The sequence below is a fragment of the Falco rusticolus genome, chromosome 1, assembly GCF_015220075.1.
Source record: "Falco rusticolus isolate bFalRus1 chromosome 1, bFalRus1.pri, whole genome shotgun sequence".
NCBI classification, from domain to species: domain Eukaryota; kingdom Metazoa; phylum Chordata; class Aves; order Falconiformes; family Falconidae; genus Falco; species Falco rusticolus.
In genome coordinates this window covers 34149648-34162050 of record NC_051187.1, presented here as the reverse complement: position 1 = coordinate 34162050, position 12403 = coordinate 34149648, and the positions used below count along the sequence as shown (strand labels likewise).

The 12403-nt window shown below is 67.1% G+C and overlaps 2 protein-coding genes across 4 annotated transcripts; one reads left to right on the top strand and one right to left on the bottom strand.

Annotated features, from left to right (window-relative positions):
- Positions 1–109: 109 nt before the first annotated feature.
- RNF215 (ring finger protein 215) lies at positions 110–4392 on the bottom strand. Its single transcript, XM_037377232.1, has 10 exons — positions 4102–4392; positions 3467–3595; positions 3154–3225; positions 2991–3076; positions 2256–2310; positions 1826–1930; positions 1579–1695; positions 1366–1503; positions 1001–1103; positions 110–865 (listed from the first exon to the last, which is right to left on the bottom strand). The coding sequence occupies exons 1-10, from the start codon at positions 4390–4392 to the stop codon at positions 843–845; spliced, it is 1119 nt and encodes a 372-aa protein (XP_037233129.1). The 3' UTR covers positions 110–842.
- Positions 4393–7692: 3300 nt separating this feature from the next.
- Positions 7693–12386, top strand: SEC14L2 (SEC14 like lipid binding 2). 3 transcript variants are annotated; one of them, XM_037376927.1, is made up of 12 exons: positions 7694–7820; positions 9283–9358; positions 9466–9509; positions 9697–9756; positions 9856–10044; positions 10535–10630; positions 10881–10941; positions 11018–11101; positions 11299–11405; positions 11486–11625; positions 11742–11911; positions 12011–12271. In XM_037376927.1, exons 1-12 carry the CDS (start codon positions 7767–7769, stop codon positions 12160–12162), a joined length of 1233 nt encoding a protein of 410 aa, XP_037232824.1. In that variant the 5' UTR covers positions 7694–7766; the 3' UTR covers positions 12163–12271. The 3 variants fall into 3 exon arrangements, with proteins under 3 accessions (XP_037232914.1, XP_037232824.1, XP_037233002.1); XM_037377105.1 differs by lacking the exon at positions 7694–7820 and adding an exon at positions 8540–8644; XM_037377017.1 differs by lacking the exon at positions 11742–11911 and having other exon boundaries at positions 7693–7820; positions 12011–12386.
- The last annotated feature ends 17 nt before the right edge of the window (positions 12387–12403 follow it).

Sequence of the window (12403 nt, the reverse complement as noted above, 5' to 3'; positions counted from 1 at the left end):
GCCAGGGACCACCGAGCTGCCCACCCAGGCTGGCCCTCAACTCCCCAGCGACGCTGCCAGCCTCAGAGGGCAGCGGGAGCCGTGTCCCCCCAACACAAGACACGGCAGCCCGTCCTTGCTCTGTGTTTAATAGACACACGTGCCGTGCTGCATGGCACAGGAGCCGGTCAGGGCCCGCGGCACACCAGTGTTCAGTCAAACAAGCCCCGTGTTTGGTCTCTGCAGCTGGTTCCTGCCGGCCTTTCTAATAAGTTAAATAAAGCGTTCAGCTGCCCTGCCCTCCCGCAGCGAGGTGGCGGGTCGCCCAGCAGCCCTGCCAGCTGCAGCCCCCCGGCCCTGGTAGATCCGCTTGCGATGCCCCTGCAGTGCGGAGGGGCTCCCGCCACAGCCAGGCCCCCTGTCAGGCTCGGGCGCAGCATGGCTCCCGCCTGGGCTCTGCCCACCCTGCCACAGCCATGGGAAAATAGAAATAAAAAAGAAAAAAAGACTTAGAAAAAATTGCTACGAGCAGGGAAAGGGAGCAGCCAGGCCAGGGCTCTCACTGCCTCCAGTCTCCATGTCCCCCCCCTGTTACACCCATGGGTGCCCCTGCAGCTTCCTTTCCCTGCACCCGCTCCCCCAGACCCCGGTACTGGCCATCTGGTGTGTCCCCCCACCCTCTACTCGTGCCCAGCCAGAATTGCCCCGAGATCTTTCATTCTCTGAACGGCCGGGCACTGCAACGGGCACAGCCACACCGACCCCACTCTGGCAGCAAGTGCCGCTTGTTGAGCACCCCCTGCCCCCCTCCCTCTCCCCGGAGCAGCGATGGGTCTGTCCCTGGAGTGCGTCTGTCGGGCCAGCTAGCTCTCTGTGCAGCAGTTCCCTGCAAGGGAGAAGGATGGAGGGCCATCACACAGGGAGCCTGGGGGGTTCCAATTCCTCCTCAGCCCCCACCCCAGCCCCCACGCACTCCCTGGTCACTGTGGAGGGCACAGCTGGGCACCAGTGTGGCTCTTACCCAGGATGTTGCGCTTGCAGAGCGGGCAGGTCTGCTGCAGCAGGAGCCAGGGGTCCACGCAGTCCCGGTGAAACTCATGGGAGCAGGGCAGCACCCGCAGCCACTGCAGGGAGGGAAGCAGATTGCAGAAATGAGTGGAGCCAGGCAGGGGTACCATCACCGCAGTGGCTGGGCTGCAGCCCTGCCCCAGGGAAGGGGACAATCCTGTGCCATGCGGCCACCTGGCAGGGACACCCTAGCCCCGGTGAGCGAGGGGAGGCTCGGCCCTGGGCTCCAAAGGGATGGCATGAGTATGGTGGCCTCAGGCAGTGACCAGGGCAGGCTCCAGGTCTCCCAGCACAGCACCAGTCCCCCGCAGTCCCTACCTGGCTCTTGTGGAACTGGTCCAAGCAGACAGCACAGCTATCAATCTCACAGGCCTGGCTCCGAAGTGCTTTGCTGGGATGGTACCGCCGGGTTTTCAGTGCCAACAGTCGCTGCCGAATGTGCTGCTTCAGGTCCAGCTACAGAAGCAGAGCAGAAGGTCAGACCCCGGCTGCCAGTCTCCCCAGTGAGAGGCAGAGTGGAGATGTTCCCACCTCAGCATCCTGCTCTGACAGGTCTTGCCGTGACTGCCGCTGAGCCTGCACGATCACCCCGGTGCAGAGAAGCAGGGCAATCAGCAGGATGGTGTTCCACAGCTGCTGGAGGTACTTCTGCAAGAACAGCGCCGGCGGGCAGCCAGTGACTGGGGTGGGGGGCAAAGCAGAGCCCTCTGCTCCCAGCCCCGCCACCACCGTTGCCCCCACGCCGAGGACCCTCCCTCGCCGGCACCGGCACGCGTACCTGGACCTGCGAGCTGTTCTCCCCCGTGCAGATGACCCCCTGCCACTCCCCGTAGAGCCCCCCTCGGGAGAGGCCGCAGGTCGACCAGAGGGTGAGCGTCACTCCCTGCAAGGCAGGAGACAGCATTGCTGGTGGCCGCGCTGGCTCGCAGCACTGCTGCAGCCTGGGGGGGCCTGCCACGCTGGGTGAACCACACGGGTCAAGGGCAGGAGGAACTGCTGGTGGCTGCCAGCTGCCCTGCTCCCACGGAGCGACTCTCTGGGCGAACCGAGGAACCAGCAGCTTCAAGAGCTTTTGTGGATCTGGCTCCTGCTCCCTGCAGCTCAGCTTCCCATCGGTCAGGGAAGTCTGGCTGCGCACAGCCATGCCCATGCCCTCCCACCAGGAAAGAGAGGAGGAGGAGGAGGAGGAGGAAGGAAGGCCTACATACCAGGTTCTCCAGTAGCACTGCCTGGTACGTGATCTTCGCTGTAGCCTGGAGCCCCCTGTTGCAAACAAAAAGCAAGAGAAGCGTCAATCCCATGGGCCCACAGCACCCCAGTGCCAGGGAGCACCCCCTTCTCCAGAGGTCCAGGAAGCCCCTGCTGAGCTGTAGGCAAGGGAGGGTCACCAGGGACAGAGGAACACACAGGGGAGGTGACAGCAAGACCCCCGCTCCCCAGCCATGCCCAGCCCCCCTGAGCAACCCTGCACAGGTCTCTTCCTCCCAGCACCGTGCCCCAGTTTCCCCATCTGTGACACCACAGCAGCAGCACTGATTTACCACACGTAAGAAGGACCAAGGGGGTCCTGTCACTGTAGGTGGTAGGAATAAACCCCAACAAAGGCAGCGGGTATGCTGATAACCAGCTGGTCTGTCTGATTTGTACTGAGAGTCCTAAAGACCTTGGCCAAGACCACTGTCAGTCCCAGCTGTCACGTGGGGACGCGTGGAAGGGCTCAAGCCCCGAGGAAGGGCTGGATCTGATTCAAACCCTCCCGGGAAACAAGTCTCAGCCCCAGCTGGCCTCTGCACAGCGCAAGCTCGACACCAGCCCAGCACATGTGACGCGCTGTGTGAGGGACCACCCCAGGGCAGCCCCCGGCTGTCACAGCCAGGCAGGCAACCAGGTGCAGAGAGATGGCTCGTGCCCGATCCCCCCCTCCCCGCTGCCCCAGCCCCTACCGCAGCAGCGCTCCCAACAGCTTGGTGACGTTGTCCGAGGACTGGATCACGATCACAGGCTTGGCAAGAAGCTGGGAAACATCCAGCTGCACCAGAAAGGAAAGCAACAGCCATCAGCAGGGCCCAAGACCAGCTCGGGGACCCGCTGCCGGGACTCTCCTACCTCCCGAATGGCATTCTGGTTCAGAGCCAGGATAAGCAGGGCTGACGCCCCCAGCACCAGCGCTCGCTTCATCTGTGGAGACAGAGGGCACAGCTCAGGGCACTGCACAGCTCAGCTCCTGTCCTGCTGCAGGGAACAGGCAGGACGTGGTGCCTCTTTGCTCTGGCTGGAGTATCGCAAGGGACCCAAGGGGCGCTGGCACTGCCTGGGAGCCCCGTCACAGACCCCCCCTACCACCAAGCACAGGCCAGGACCCCCCACATCTGGCAAGGAGACACCCCACAGGTGCCCTGTGCCAGGAGCAGACAGGCACCTTGCTGACGACGGCAGCGGTGAAGGACTCCTCCTTGGCACCCCGTGGCACCTCGGCTGGCTCCTCGCCCACGGGCACCACACCGATCCAGCTGTCGGCAGCGCCCAGCTCCGGCTCCGTGTGTCCCACCTGGGGGGCACGGCAGCACCAGTGGGGGTGAGAGCTGGTATGAACACCTCGAGGCTCAGGGCACCCCCAAAAACACCCCACGTCCCCAGTGCCCCAGGGAGCTGGGCACGGCACAGGGATGGGGACAGCAGCCAGGGTGGCACAGGGGACAGGACCTGGCCGCTGCACCTCCACCCCTGCCTGCACCCCCGCTCTGTTGGTGGCTCCCCCTGTGCTGCCCCCAGCCTGTACCCCCCAGTGCCGGCTGTCCCTCCCCAGTGCCTCCCAGCACCCACTGGCCCCCCAGCACCCACTGCCCCCTCCCCTGTGCCCCCCAGTACCCTCTGCCCACCTCCCCAGCGCCTCCCAGCGCCCATTGCCCCCTCCCCAGTGCCTCCCAGCGCCCACTGCCCCCTCCCCAGTACTTCCCAGCGCCCACTGCGCCCTCCCCAGTGCCTCCCAGCACCCGCTGCCCTCCCCAGCGCCCCCCCGAGCCCCCAGCCGCGGTGCCGCGGGCCGGCGCTCACCAGCAGCAGGCGGCCGCGGATCTCCTCCTCCCCGCCCCGCGGGACCCCCCGGCCCGGGCCGGCCCGGCCGCCCCCCGCGCCCAGCACGGCCCCGCGCAGCGTGTAGGAGCCGCCGGCCCCTGCGGCCGCCCCGGCCCCGCCCGCCGCCCCGCTCCCGGCCCCTGCCCCTGCCCCTGCCCCCGGCCCGGGCCCGGACACCGCCACCTCGACGCGGGCGGCGGGCGCCGGCCCCGGCCCGGCCCGGCAGAGCGCCAGGAGCGGCGCCAGCAGCACAGCCTGCAGCGCCGCCATAGCCGCGCCGCCCGCACCGCAGCGCCGCGCCCCCTGCCGGCGCGGAGGACCCGTCTCACCGCCGGCCGCCGCCAGAGGGCGCAAGAGAGCCCGCGGCGCCAGCGCGGGCGGCGGCGGCGGGACGAGGATGGGCACCGGGGCAGGGACCGGCACCGGGAGCGGGGCCAGGGGCGGGGGCAGGGACAGGGACTGGCACCGGGAGCGGGGACGGGGACAGGGACTGGCACCGGGAGCAGGGCCAGGAGCAGGGACGGGGATGGGGACTGGCACGGGGACAGGGACCGGCACCGGGAGCGGAGACAGGGGTGAGGACGGGGATGGGGACCAGGACAGGGACTGGCACCGGCACTGGGAGCGAGACTGGGGACAGGGACAGAGAGAGAGCAGCACCCAGGGCCGAGCTAGGGACACGGGCCAGGACCAGGACAGGGACTGGGACAGGGACTGGGACCAGGACCAGGAGAGGGACAGGGACAGAAAGTGGCAGCCAGGGCCGAGCCAAGGCCAAGGGGTGGCAGAGGGACAGGGACCAGCCCTGGGACAGGGACTGGCATAGGGACACTACCCCCCATGGCCCTGCTTCCCTGCGGGTGCAGGGGCACACATGGGTGCCACGGGGACACACGTGCCCTCAGGGGCACAGCCATGGGTGCACAGGGACATGCACAGCCCTGCACACATGGGCACCCCATCCCTGCACCCCACGGCCACAGCCGCCACGGCACATGCGTGGGCACACGCCTGGGTGACACGGGCACACGTCAACACCCCAGTACCCCAAAATCTCAACCACCCCCCACCCAACCATCCCCATCCTGGCATGTGCCAGGCAGCCCTGCCGGTGCCACCATCCCGGTCCTGCTCCAGCCACGTGTCCCTGGCACGTGCCAGCGTGGGGATTTGCCGGGAGGATTAGCCGTCGCACAGGTCCTGGTGCTGACCTGCTTTTGGCAGGGGCCACGCCGGGGATGGGGACTCAGTGCCATGGCATCCCAGTTCCCACAGCCACTGGATGCCCACGGGACAGGTCTGGGTGTGACCCTGGTGTCCCCCCCGTCCCCAGCCCTGTTGCAATTGCGGGGGTTTAATCTCAGGGCGGGCAAGGCCCCTCCGCCCACAGCCGGCAACCGGAGCCGGTTTAACCGCACAGCAAAACATCCCCGTGTAACAACAGCCCGGAATCCCATCCAGCTCCGGAGCCGCGCGGTGGAAGGTGGTCACCCATCCGGGTTCCTGTGCGGCTTCCATAGAGGAGCCCAAAATGGGAGCGTGGGGGGGCTGCTGCCCTGAGCACTGCCCCACAGGGGGACACACAAGTGTGGGACCAGCATCGTGGGACACACATGGGGTGCAAATGGCTCTGTGGAGCATCCCTAGGTTTGTGGGACATAGATGGCTTCACGAGACATCCACAGCTCCAAGGGACACATATGGCTCCATGGGACACCCATCCATGGAACGTGGATGGCTCCATGAGACATCCAGGGGTCCATGGGACACGCACAGCTCCATGGGACAGCCACAGCTTCAAGGGACACATATGGCTCCATGGAATGTGCATGGCTCCTTGGGCCATCCATAGGTCCATGGGATACAAACGGCTCTGTGGGACATGCAGAGCTCCATGGGACATCTGTGGGTCCATGGGACAGCCACAGCTCCGTGGGACACCCACAGCTCCAAGGGACATGTATGGTTCCATGGGACGTCCATAGGACATGGATGTCTCCATGGGATGTGTACAGCTCCATGGGACATCCATGGGGGACATGTGGCTCCACGGGATGTGCACAACCCCACAGGACACACATGACACTCCTGCGAGGGGACAGTAAGGATGGGAGAACCTTCCCCTGCTCAGAACCCCACCAGGGCTGGGGCTGTGGGACCCCTGCAGGGACCCCTTCTCCTGGCCGGGACCCCTTCTCCTGGCCAGGCCCCCTCCCCAGCTGGGGTCCCCCTCTCGGGGAGGTCCCCTTCCCTGGGGAGCCAGGGCTACCGTACATGAGGTGGCAGCCGGAGGGGGAGCCCAGTAGCCATGGTGCCTCTGCCCTGTCCCTGTCCCCTCTCCCCAGTGCCTCACCCGTGCGCCAGCCCCTGTGTCTGAGCTGTCACCCTGTCCCCACCTCTGTCCTCTGCCCTGCCCCACCTTCCATCCCCACTCCCACATCTGTTCCCATCTCCCATTCCTGTCACTGTCCCTCTCCCTGCTATCTGCCCACTTACCACCCGCACCCCATGGCCCCCCTACCCCCCGTGTCCTCCCATACCCCCATAGCCCCACACCCTGCCATGTCCCCCACATGATCCATACCTCCCCGTACCCTCCCATACCCCATCACGTCCCTCCATACCCCCCATACCCTCCCGTGCCCCCCATACCCCCCCATAATCCCCCTGCCCCTCCATGTCCCCCATATCCCCCAAACCTCCCATGCCCCCCATACTTCCCAAGTCCCCCTGTGCTCCCATACCCCCTATAGTCCACATACCCCCTGTACCCCCTAGCCCCCATGTTCCCCATATGCCCCATGACCCCTATAGCCCCCATACCCCCCCACGCACCCATACCTTGCATACCCTATATAGCCCCCATAGTCTTTATAGCCCCCATACCCACCATGCCCCCATAGCCCCCAGACCCCCCACCCCACCATACCCTCCATGCCCCCATACCTCCTGTACCCCCTTATAGCCCCCGTACCCCCCATAGACCCCATACCCCCATGCACCCATACGTCCCATACTTCATATAAGCCCCAGAGCCTCTATAGCCCCCCATAGCCTCCCCATGTTCCCATACCCCCCACAGCCCCCATACTCCCATGCCCCGTACCTCCCATACCCTGTATAGCCCCCATAGCCTTTATAGCCCCCACATCCCCCAACCCTGCAGACCTCCCATACCCCCCATGCTCCCATACCCCGTAGAGCCCCCATGCACCCATACCTCGCATACCCTCTACAGCCCCCAGACCCCCATACACCCCATGACCCCTATAGCCCCCATAACCCCGTGCACCCATACCTGCCATACCCCCTATAGCCCCCATGGCCTCTATAGCCCCCATGGCCCCAACCCCACCATACCCCCTATACCCCCCGTACCCCCTATAGCCCCCGTACCCCCTATAGCCCCCGTACCCCCCACGCCCCGCCACGCCCCCACAGCCCCGCCCCCACGCCCCGCCCTGCTCCGGGGCGGCGGCGGGCGCTGACCGGGCGGGCAGGGGGCGGCGGGCAGGGTCCAAGGCCGGCCGGGGCGGGCCGGGGCGGGCCGGGGCGGGCCGGGGGCGGTGCTGCGGGGCCTCCGCAACCTGCCGCCGCCCGGGCCGCCCGGCAGAGGCGGCCATCCCCGCCGGGGCCGCGGCACCATGAGCGGCCGCGTCGGGGACCTCAGCCCGCGGCAGGCGGAGGCGCTGGCCCAGGTGAGCCGGTACCGGCATCCGGGGATGCCGGGGGGGGCGGGCGGAGCCGCCCCGACACGCTCCGCCATCCTCTGCCTGCGCGGCGCCGGGCATCGCCCCCCGCCCCCCGCCCGGGCCGCCCCCGCCCGCCGCCGCCGCCCGCCCCGCAGCGCCCACGGGGAGTCCCTGGGGGTCTCACCGGTGAGCCCCCCCCGCGGCGCTGCCCGCTGGGGAACGACCGGCCTGGGTGGGCCCTGGGGGTCTCACCGGCTGGACCATCCCGCTGGCACCCCCCCGGGACCGGGCACCGGCGAGCTCCCCCATCCCTCTCCCATCTTCCCTGCTGGTCCCACCGACGGGTGGGAAACCCCCGGCAGGGCTCCCGGGGCTGGGGGTGCCCGGCCGAACCAGTGGTGGTCGGTCACCCACCAGGGTGGCTGTGCCACCCAAGGCCACCTCCGACGCCTTCGCCGGCACCTCGCCGGGTGCCAGGCCCCACCCGCATCCCCGCACCCCACCACGAGGGCAGGCGGCCGCGTTATCTGATGGGTGCCCGTCCAGCCCAGCCAAACTCCAGCCGCGGTCGATGACCCCACCGGCACCGGGCACCGGGAGCAGGCGCAGGGCACGGAGCCGAAACGTGGGTGATGACCTCGCTGGGGTCCCGGCACCGGGAGCAGGCGCAGGGTGCGGAGCCAAAACATGGGCGATGACCCCGCTGGGGTCCCGGCACCGGGAGCAGGCACAGGGTGCGGAGCCGAAACTGTCCCAGTGCCAAGGCGGCAACGGGTGGGCGAGAAAGGCGAGCTGCGAAACCCGTCCGCCGGCACCTTGTTTTTCTCAGGGTGAAGAAGCTAATCCCGGGTTTAATTACACCTAAATTCAGCGGGAGATAATCTAATCAGCCTCATTAAGGCGAGGTCCTGGACTGGTACGGAGATTTGGGCTGGGGCTTTGCTGGGGTGAGCAGGGCCACGTGCCAAGGGTGCCCCGGCACCCCCACACTCCCCCAGTTCTGCACCCTCCTGCCTGCTCTGGGCCACCCAGGGGGGCTGTGAACCGCTGGGATGTCACCAGAGCAGGGGGACAGGCAGTGACCGACCAGTGACTGGCTCAGCCCCGAAGGATGCCACGGGTGATGGCAGAGGAGGGGGTTGGTCCACCTGCGGGACAAGGGCTTGTGGGACCCTCGCCAGGGGCAGCCCCCACTCACACCTTTAGCAAGAGGATCGGCTTGGGGACAGGCGGTGCTCAGTGGCTGGCCTGGGGACAGTCCCCTGCCAGGGAGGAAAGTGGAGATGGCCACTCACTGTGGCTGCACCTGGTGGCAGGGACGGGGCACGGGGTGCCCCTTCTCTCCTGGGACAGTCCCAGTCCTGGATGGGGCTTTTTTTGAGGGGGAGGGGTACACAAACATGAAGCCCTGGAGCTTTTGGGGCGGGAGCAGGGACCCATCCACCAATGATCCCTCTTCTCCCCACAGTTTCGGGAGAACCTGAAGGACGTGCTGCCCTCCCTGCCCTCCCAGGATGACTATTTCCTCCTGAAATGGCTCCGAGGTAACCCCAGGGGGGGGGGGCACATGTGGTGGGGGCTGGAAGACCCCATGGGGGGCTGTGGGGCTGGGGACATCAGCAGTGGCGCTGAGCTTTCTGCTGTCTTGCAGCGCGTTGCTTCGACCTGCCCAAGTCAGAGGCGATGCTCCGCAAGGTGAGAGGGGCACCCCGCTTTTTGGGGGGGACCTTGCCATACCACCATTGTCACCTGGGATGGGACAGTGCGCCATGGGCCACCAGCCTCTCCCAACAAGGGTGACCCTCCCATGGGGTGTCCCTCATCCCATGGGATGGGGGGTCCCCAAATCCCCTCACCCCAGCTTGCTCTGCCCCCTCTGCAGCATGTCGAGGTCCGCAAACACATGGACGCCGACAACATCATCGCCTGGGAGGCCCCTGAGGTGGGTGTCCCCAGCCCCGGGGTGGGAGTCCACGGAGGGGGACTGTCCCCTCCCTGGGAGGGTGCGCGGTCCCCCTGAGCCCCTTGCTGTCTCCCGCAGGTGATCAAGAAGTACATGTCAGGGGGAATGTGTGGCTATGACCGGGAGGGCTGCCCCATCTGGTACGAGATCATCGGGCCGCTGGATGCCAAGGGGCTGCTCTTCTCCGCCTCCAAGCAGGACCTGCTCAAGAACAAGTTCCGTGACTGCGAGGTGCTGCGGCAGGAGTGTGAGCAGCAGAGCCAGAAGGTGGGCACCTGCCTGCCCCACCAGCCCCACTCTTGTCCATCCCCACCAGCCCAGCTCCCCACCGTCCCCGCCAACACGTCCCCACCAGCCCCCCAGGCCCATGTCCCTGCCAGCCCCATAAATCCATGTCTGGTCCATCCCCACCAGCCAGTGCCCTCCCCAGCCCCATGGGTCCATGTCCAGTCCAGCCCCCTCAGTCCATGTCCCTGCCAGTCCCATTAAGTCCACACCTTGTCCATCCCCACAACCCAATGTTCTACCCAGCCCTGTAGTCCACATCCAGTCCATCCCCACTAGCCCATGTCCCTGCCAGCCCCACAAGTCCATGTCCTGTCCATCCCCACCAGCCCGTGTCCCCATCCCAGCACCCACACCAGCCCACAATGCCCCTTCTCCCCACACCAGCACTTGGGAGGGAGCTCTGGCCCGGGGGGGACCAGTCCCTGCAGGGGGTGGATGCCAGCTGAGCCCCCCTGTCCTCCTGTCCCAGCTGGGCAAGAAGATCGAGATGGTGATGATGGTCTATGACTGTGAGGGCCTGGGCCTGAAGCACCTCTGGAAGCCAGCTGTGGACACGTACGGGGAGGTGAGGGGCTCCCTGCCCGCCCCCCCTTCCCCCGCTGGGGGCCACTGCTGTCCCCAGGCTGCAGCAGGGATGCAGGGATGTGGGCCAGCTCGTGCCCCGAGAGATGATGTGGGGCGGGTCCCTGCCGGTGTCCCACACCCCTCCAGCGCTTTGGGGTGGGGGTCCCAGCCTGCACCCTGCTGCGCTCCCCCCTGTGCCTTGGTGGGTGCATGGGGCACAGGGATGACCTGAAGCTCTCCCCATCCTGCAGCTCCTGTCCATGTTCGAGGAGAACTACCCCGAGTCCCTGAAGCGCCTGTTTATTGTGAAGGGTGAGTCTGGCCCCAGGGTCCCACTCCCCCTGGCTGGGTGCTGACCCCTACCCTAACACCCCCCATCTTCCCCCAGCCCCCAAGATCTTCCCCGTTGCCTACAACCTCGTCAAGCACTTCCTGAGTGAGGACACTCGCAAGAAGGTCGTGGTCCTGGGATGTGAGTCCTGACCCCCTCCCCAGGGTCTCCCCAGCTGGAGGGGTGCGGTGGAAGCCAAAAACGGGGTGCCGTGTCCCCTTCTGCTTTCATCCCACCCAGGGGTGAAACCTCAGCCCTGGGGGGTGGTCCCTGGCTGGGCCAGGGCTCGCTGCAGGGCTCACAGCCCCCCTAAACCCCGCCGTCCTCCACCTCACCAGCCAACTGGAAGGAGATCCTGCAGAAATACATTGACCCCGGGCAGATCCCGGTGGAATACGGGGGCACCCTGACAGACCCCGACGGGGACCCCAAGTGCCCAAGCAAGGTAGAAGCCCCCTTCCCCGAGCTCCTCAGGGTTGCAGGGGTGGTCCCCCCATCCCTACATCCATCTCCATCCCCTTCCAGATCAACTACGGGGGGGACGTGCCCCAGCACTACTACGTGCGGGACCAGCTGGCGCAGCAGTACGAGCACACCGTGGTGGTCAGCCGCGGCTCATCCCACCAGGTCGAGTACGAGATCCTCTTCCCCGGCTGCGTCCTCAGGTGAGGAGGGGGCTCAGGTGGGGAGGGGGCTCCATGCCACGGGGAAGAGAGAGCTGTGATACAACGGTGGGTGTCCCCCACGCCACCGCGGGAGCCTGACAGCTCTCCTGGTGCAGGTGGCAGTTCAGGTCGGAGGGAGCCGATGTGGGGTTCGGGGTGTACCTGAAGACCAAGGTCGGGGAGCGGCAGCGGGCAGGCGACATGACCGAGGTGTACCCCAACCAGCGCTACAACGCCCACATGGTGCCCGAGGACGGCTCCCTCACCTGCTCCACGCCTGGCATCTGTGAGCACACCCCCTGCATGGGGGGGCATGGGGCTGGGGGGACACACACGGCCCCCCGGCTGCTCCCCACGCCCCTGACACCCCCCTTCCTCCCCGCAGATGTCCTGCGCTTCGACAACACCTACAGCTACCTCCACGCCAAGAAGGTGAGCTACAGCGTGGAGGTGCTGCTGCCCGACGCCACCTCCGCCCAGCAGATCCAGCAGCTGGGGGACAAGCTCAGCGAGGTGGGGCTCAGCCACAGCCCCTAGCGACGCCCCCCCACCGCTCTGTGCCCCCAGGATGGGCCAGTGACCCCCTGCCCCAGCACGGCAGCTGGGAGGATGGGGAAGGGGCTGAGCCCCCCCCCAAGCACATGGACTGGGGTGGGGGGTGAGCGGGGCCGGAGGGGGACAGAGCACATGTGGGTGTCATCCCCCCCCCCCCCCCCGCCCCGTGCCTTATGTGGGTCCTGTGCCCAGCTGCTGCTGCGTGGGGTGGGGGAAGTAAAGG

Bases quoted from the DNA above. Each gene is read 5' to 3' on its own strand.
- SEC14L2 (XM_037376927.1), top strand. From the start codon at position 7,767: ATGAGCGGCCGCGTCGGGGACCTCAGCCCGCGGCAGGCGGAGGCGCTG. The intron at 10,045-10,534 runs GTGGGCACCTGC...CTCCTGTCCCAG, and splicing joins GTGAGCAGCAGAGCCAGAAG to CTGGGCAAGAAGATCGAGAT. The intron at 10,942-11,017 runs GTGAGTCTGGCC...ATCTTCCCCCAG, and splicing joins GCGCCTGTTTATTGTGAAGG to CCCCCAAGATCTTCCCCGTT.
- RNF215 (XM_037377232.1), bottom strand. From the start codon at position 4,392: ATGGCGGCGCTGCAGGCTGTGCTGCTGGCGCCGCTCCTGGCGCTCTGC. The intron at 2,311-2,990 runs GTAGGGGCTGGG...TGTTTGCAACAG, and splicing joins CTGTTGGGAGCGCTGCTGCG to GGGGCTCCAGGCTACAGCGA. The intron at 1,931-2,255 runs GTATGTAGGCCT...CCTGCCTTGCAG, and splicing joins CAGTGCTACTGGAGAACCTG to GGAGTGACGCTCACCCTCTG.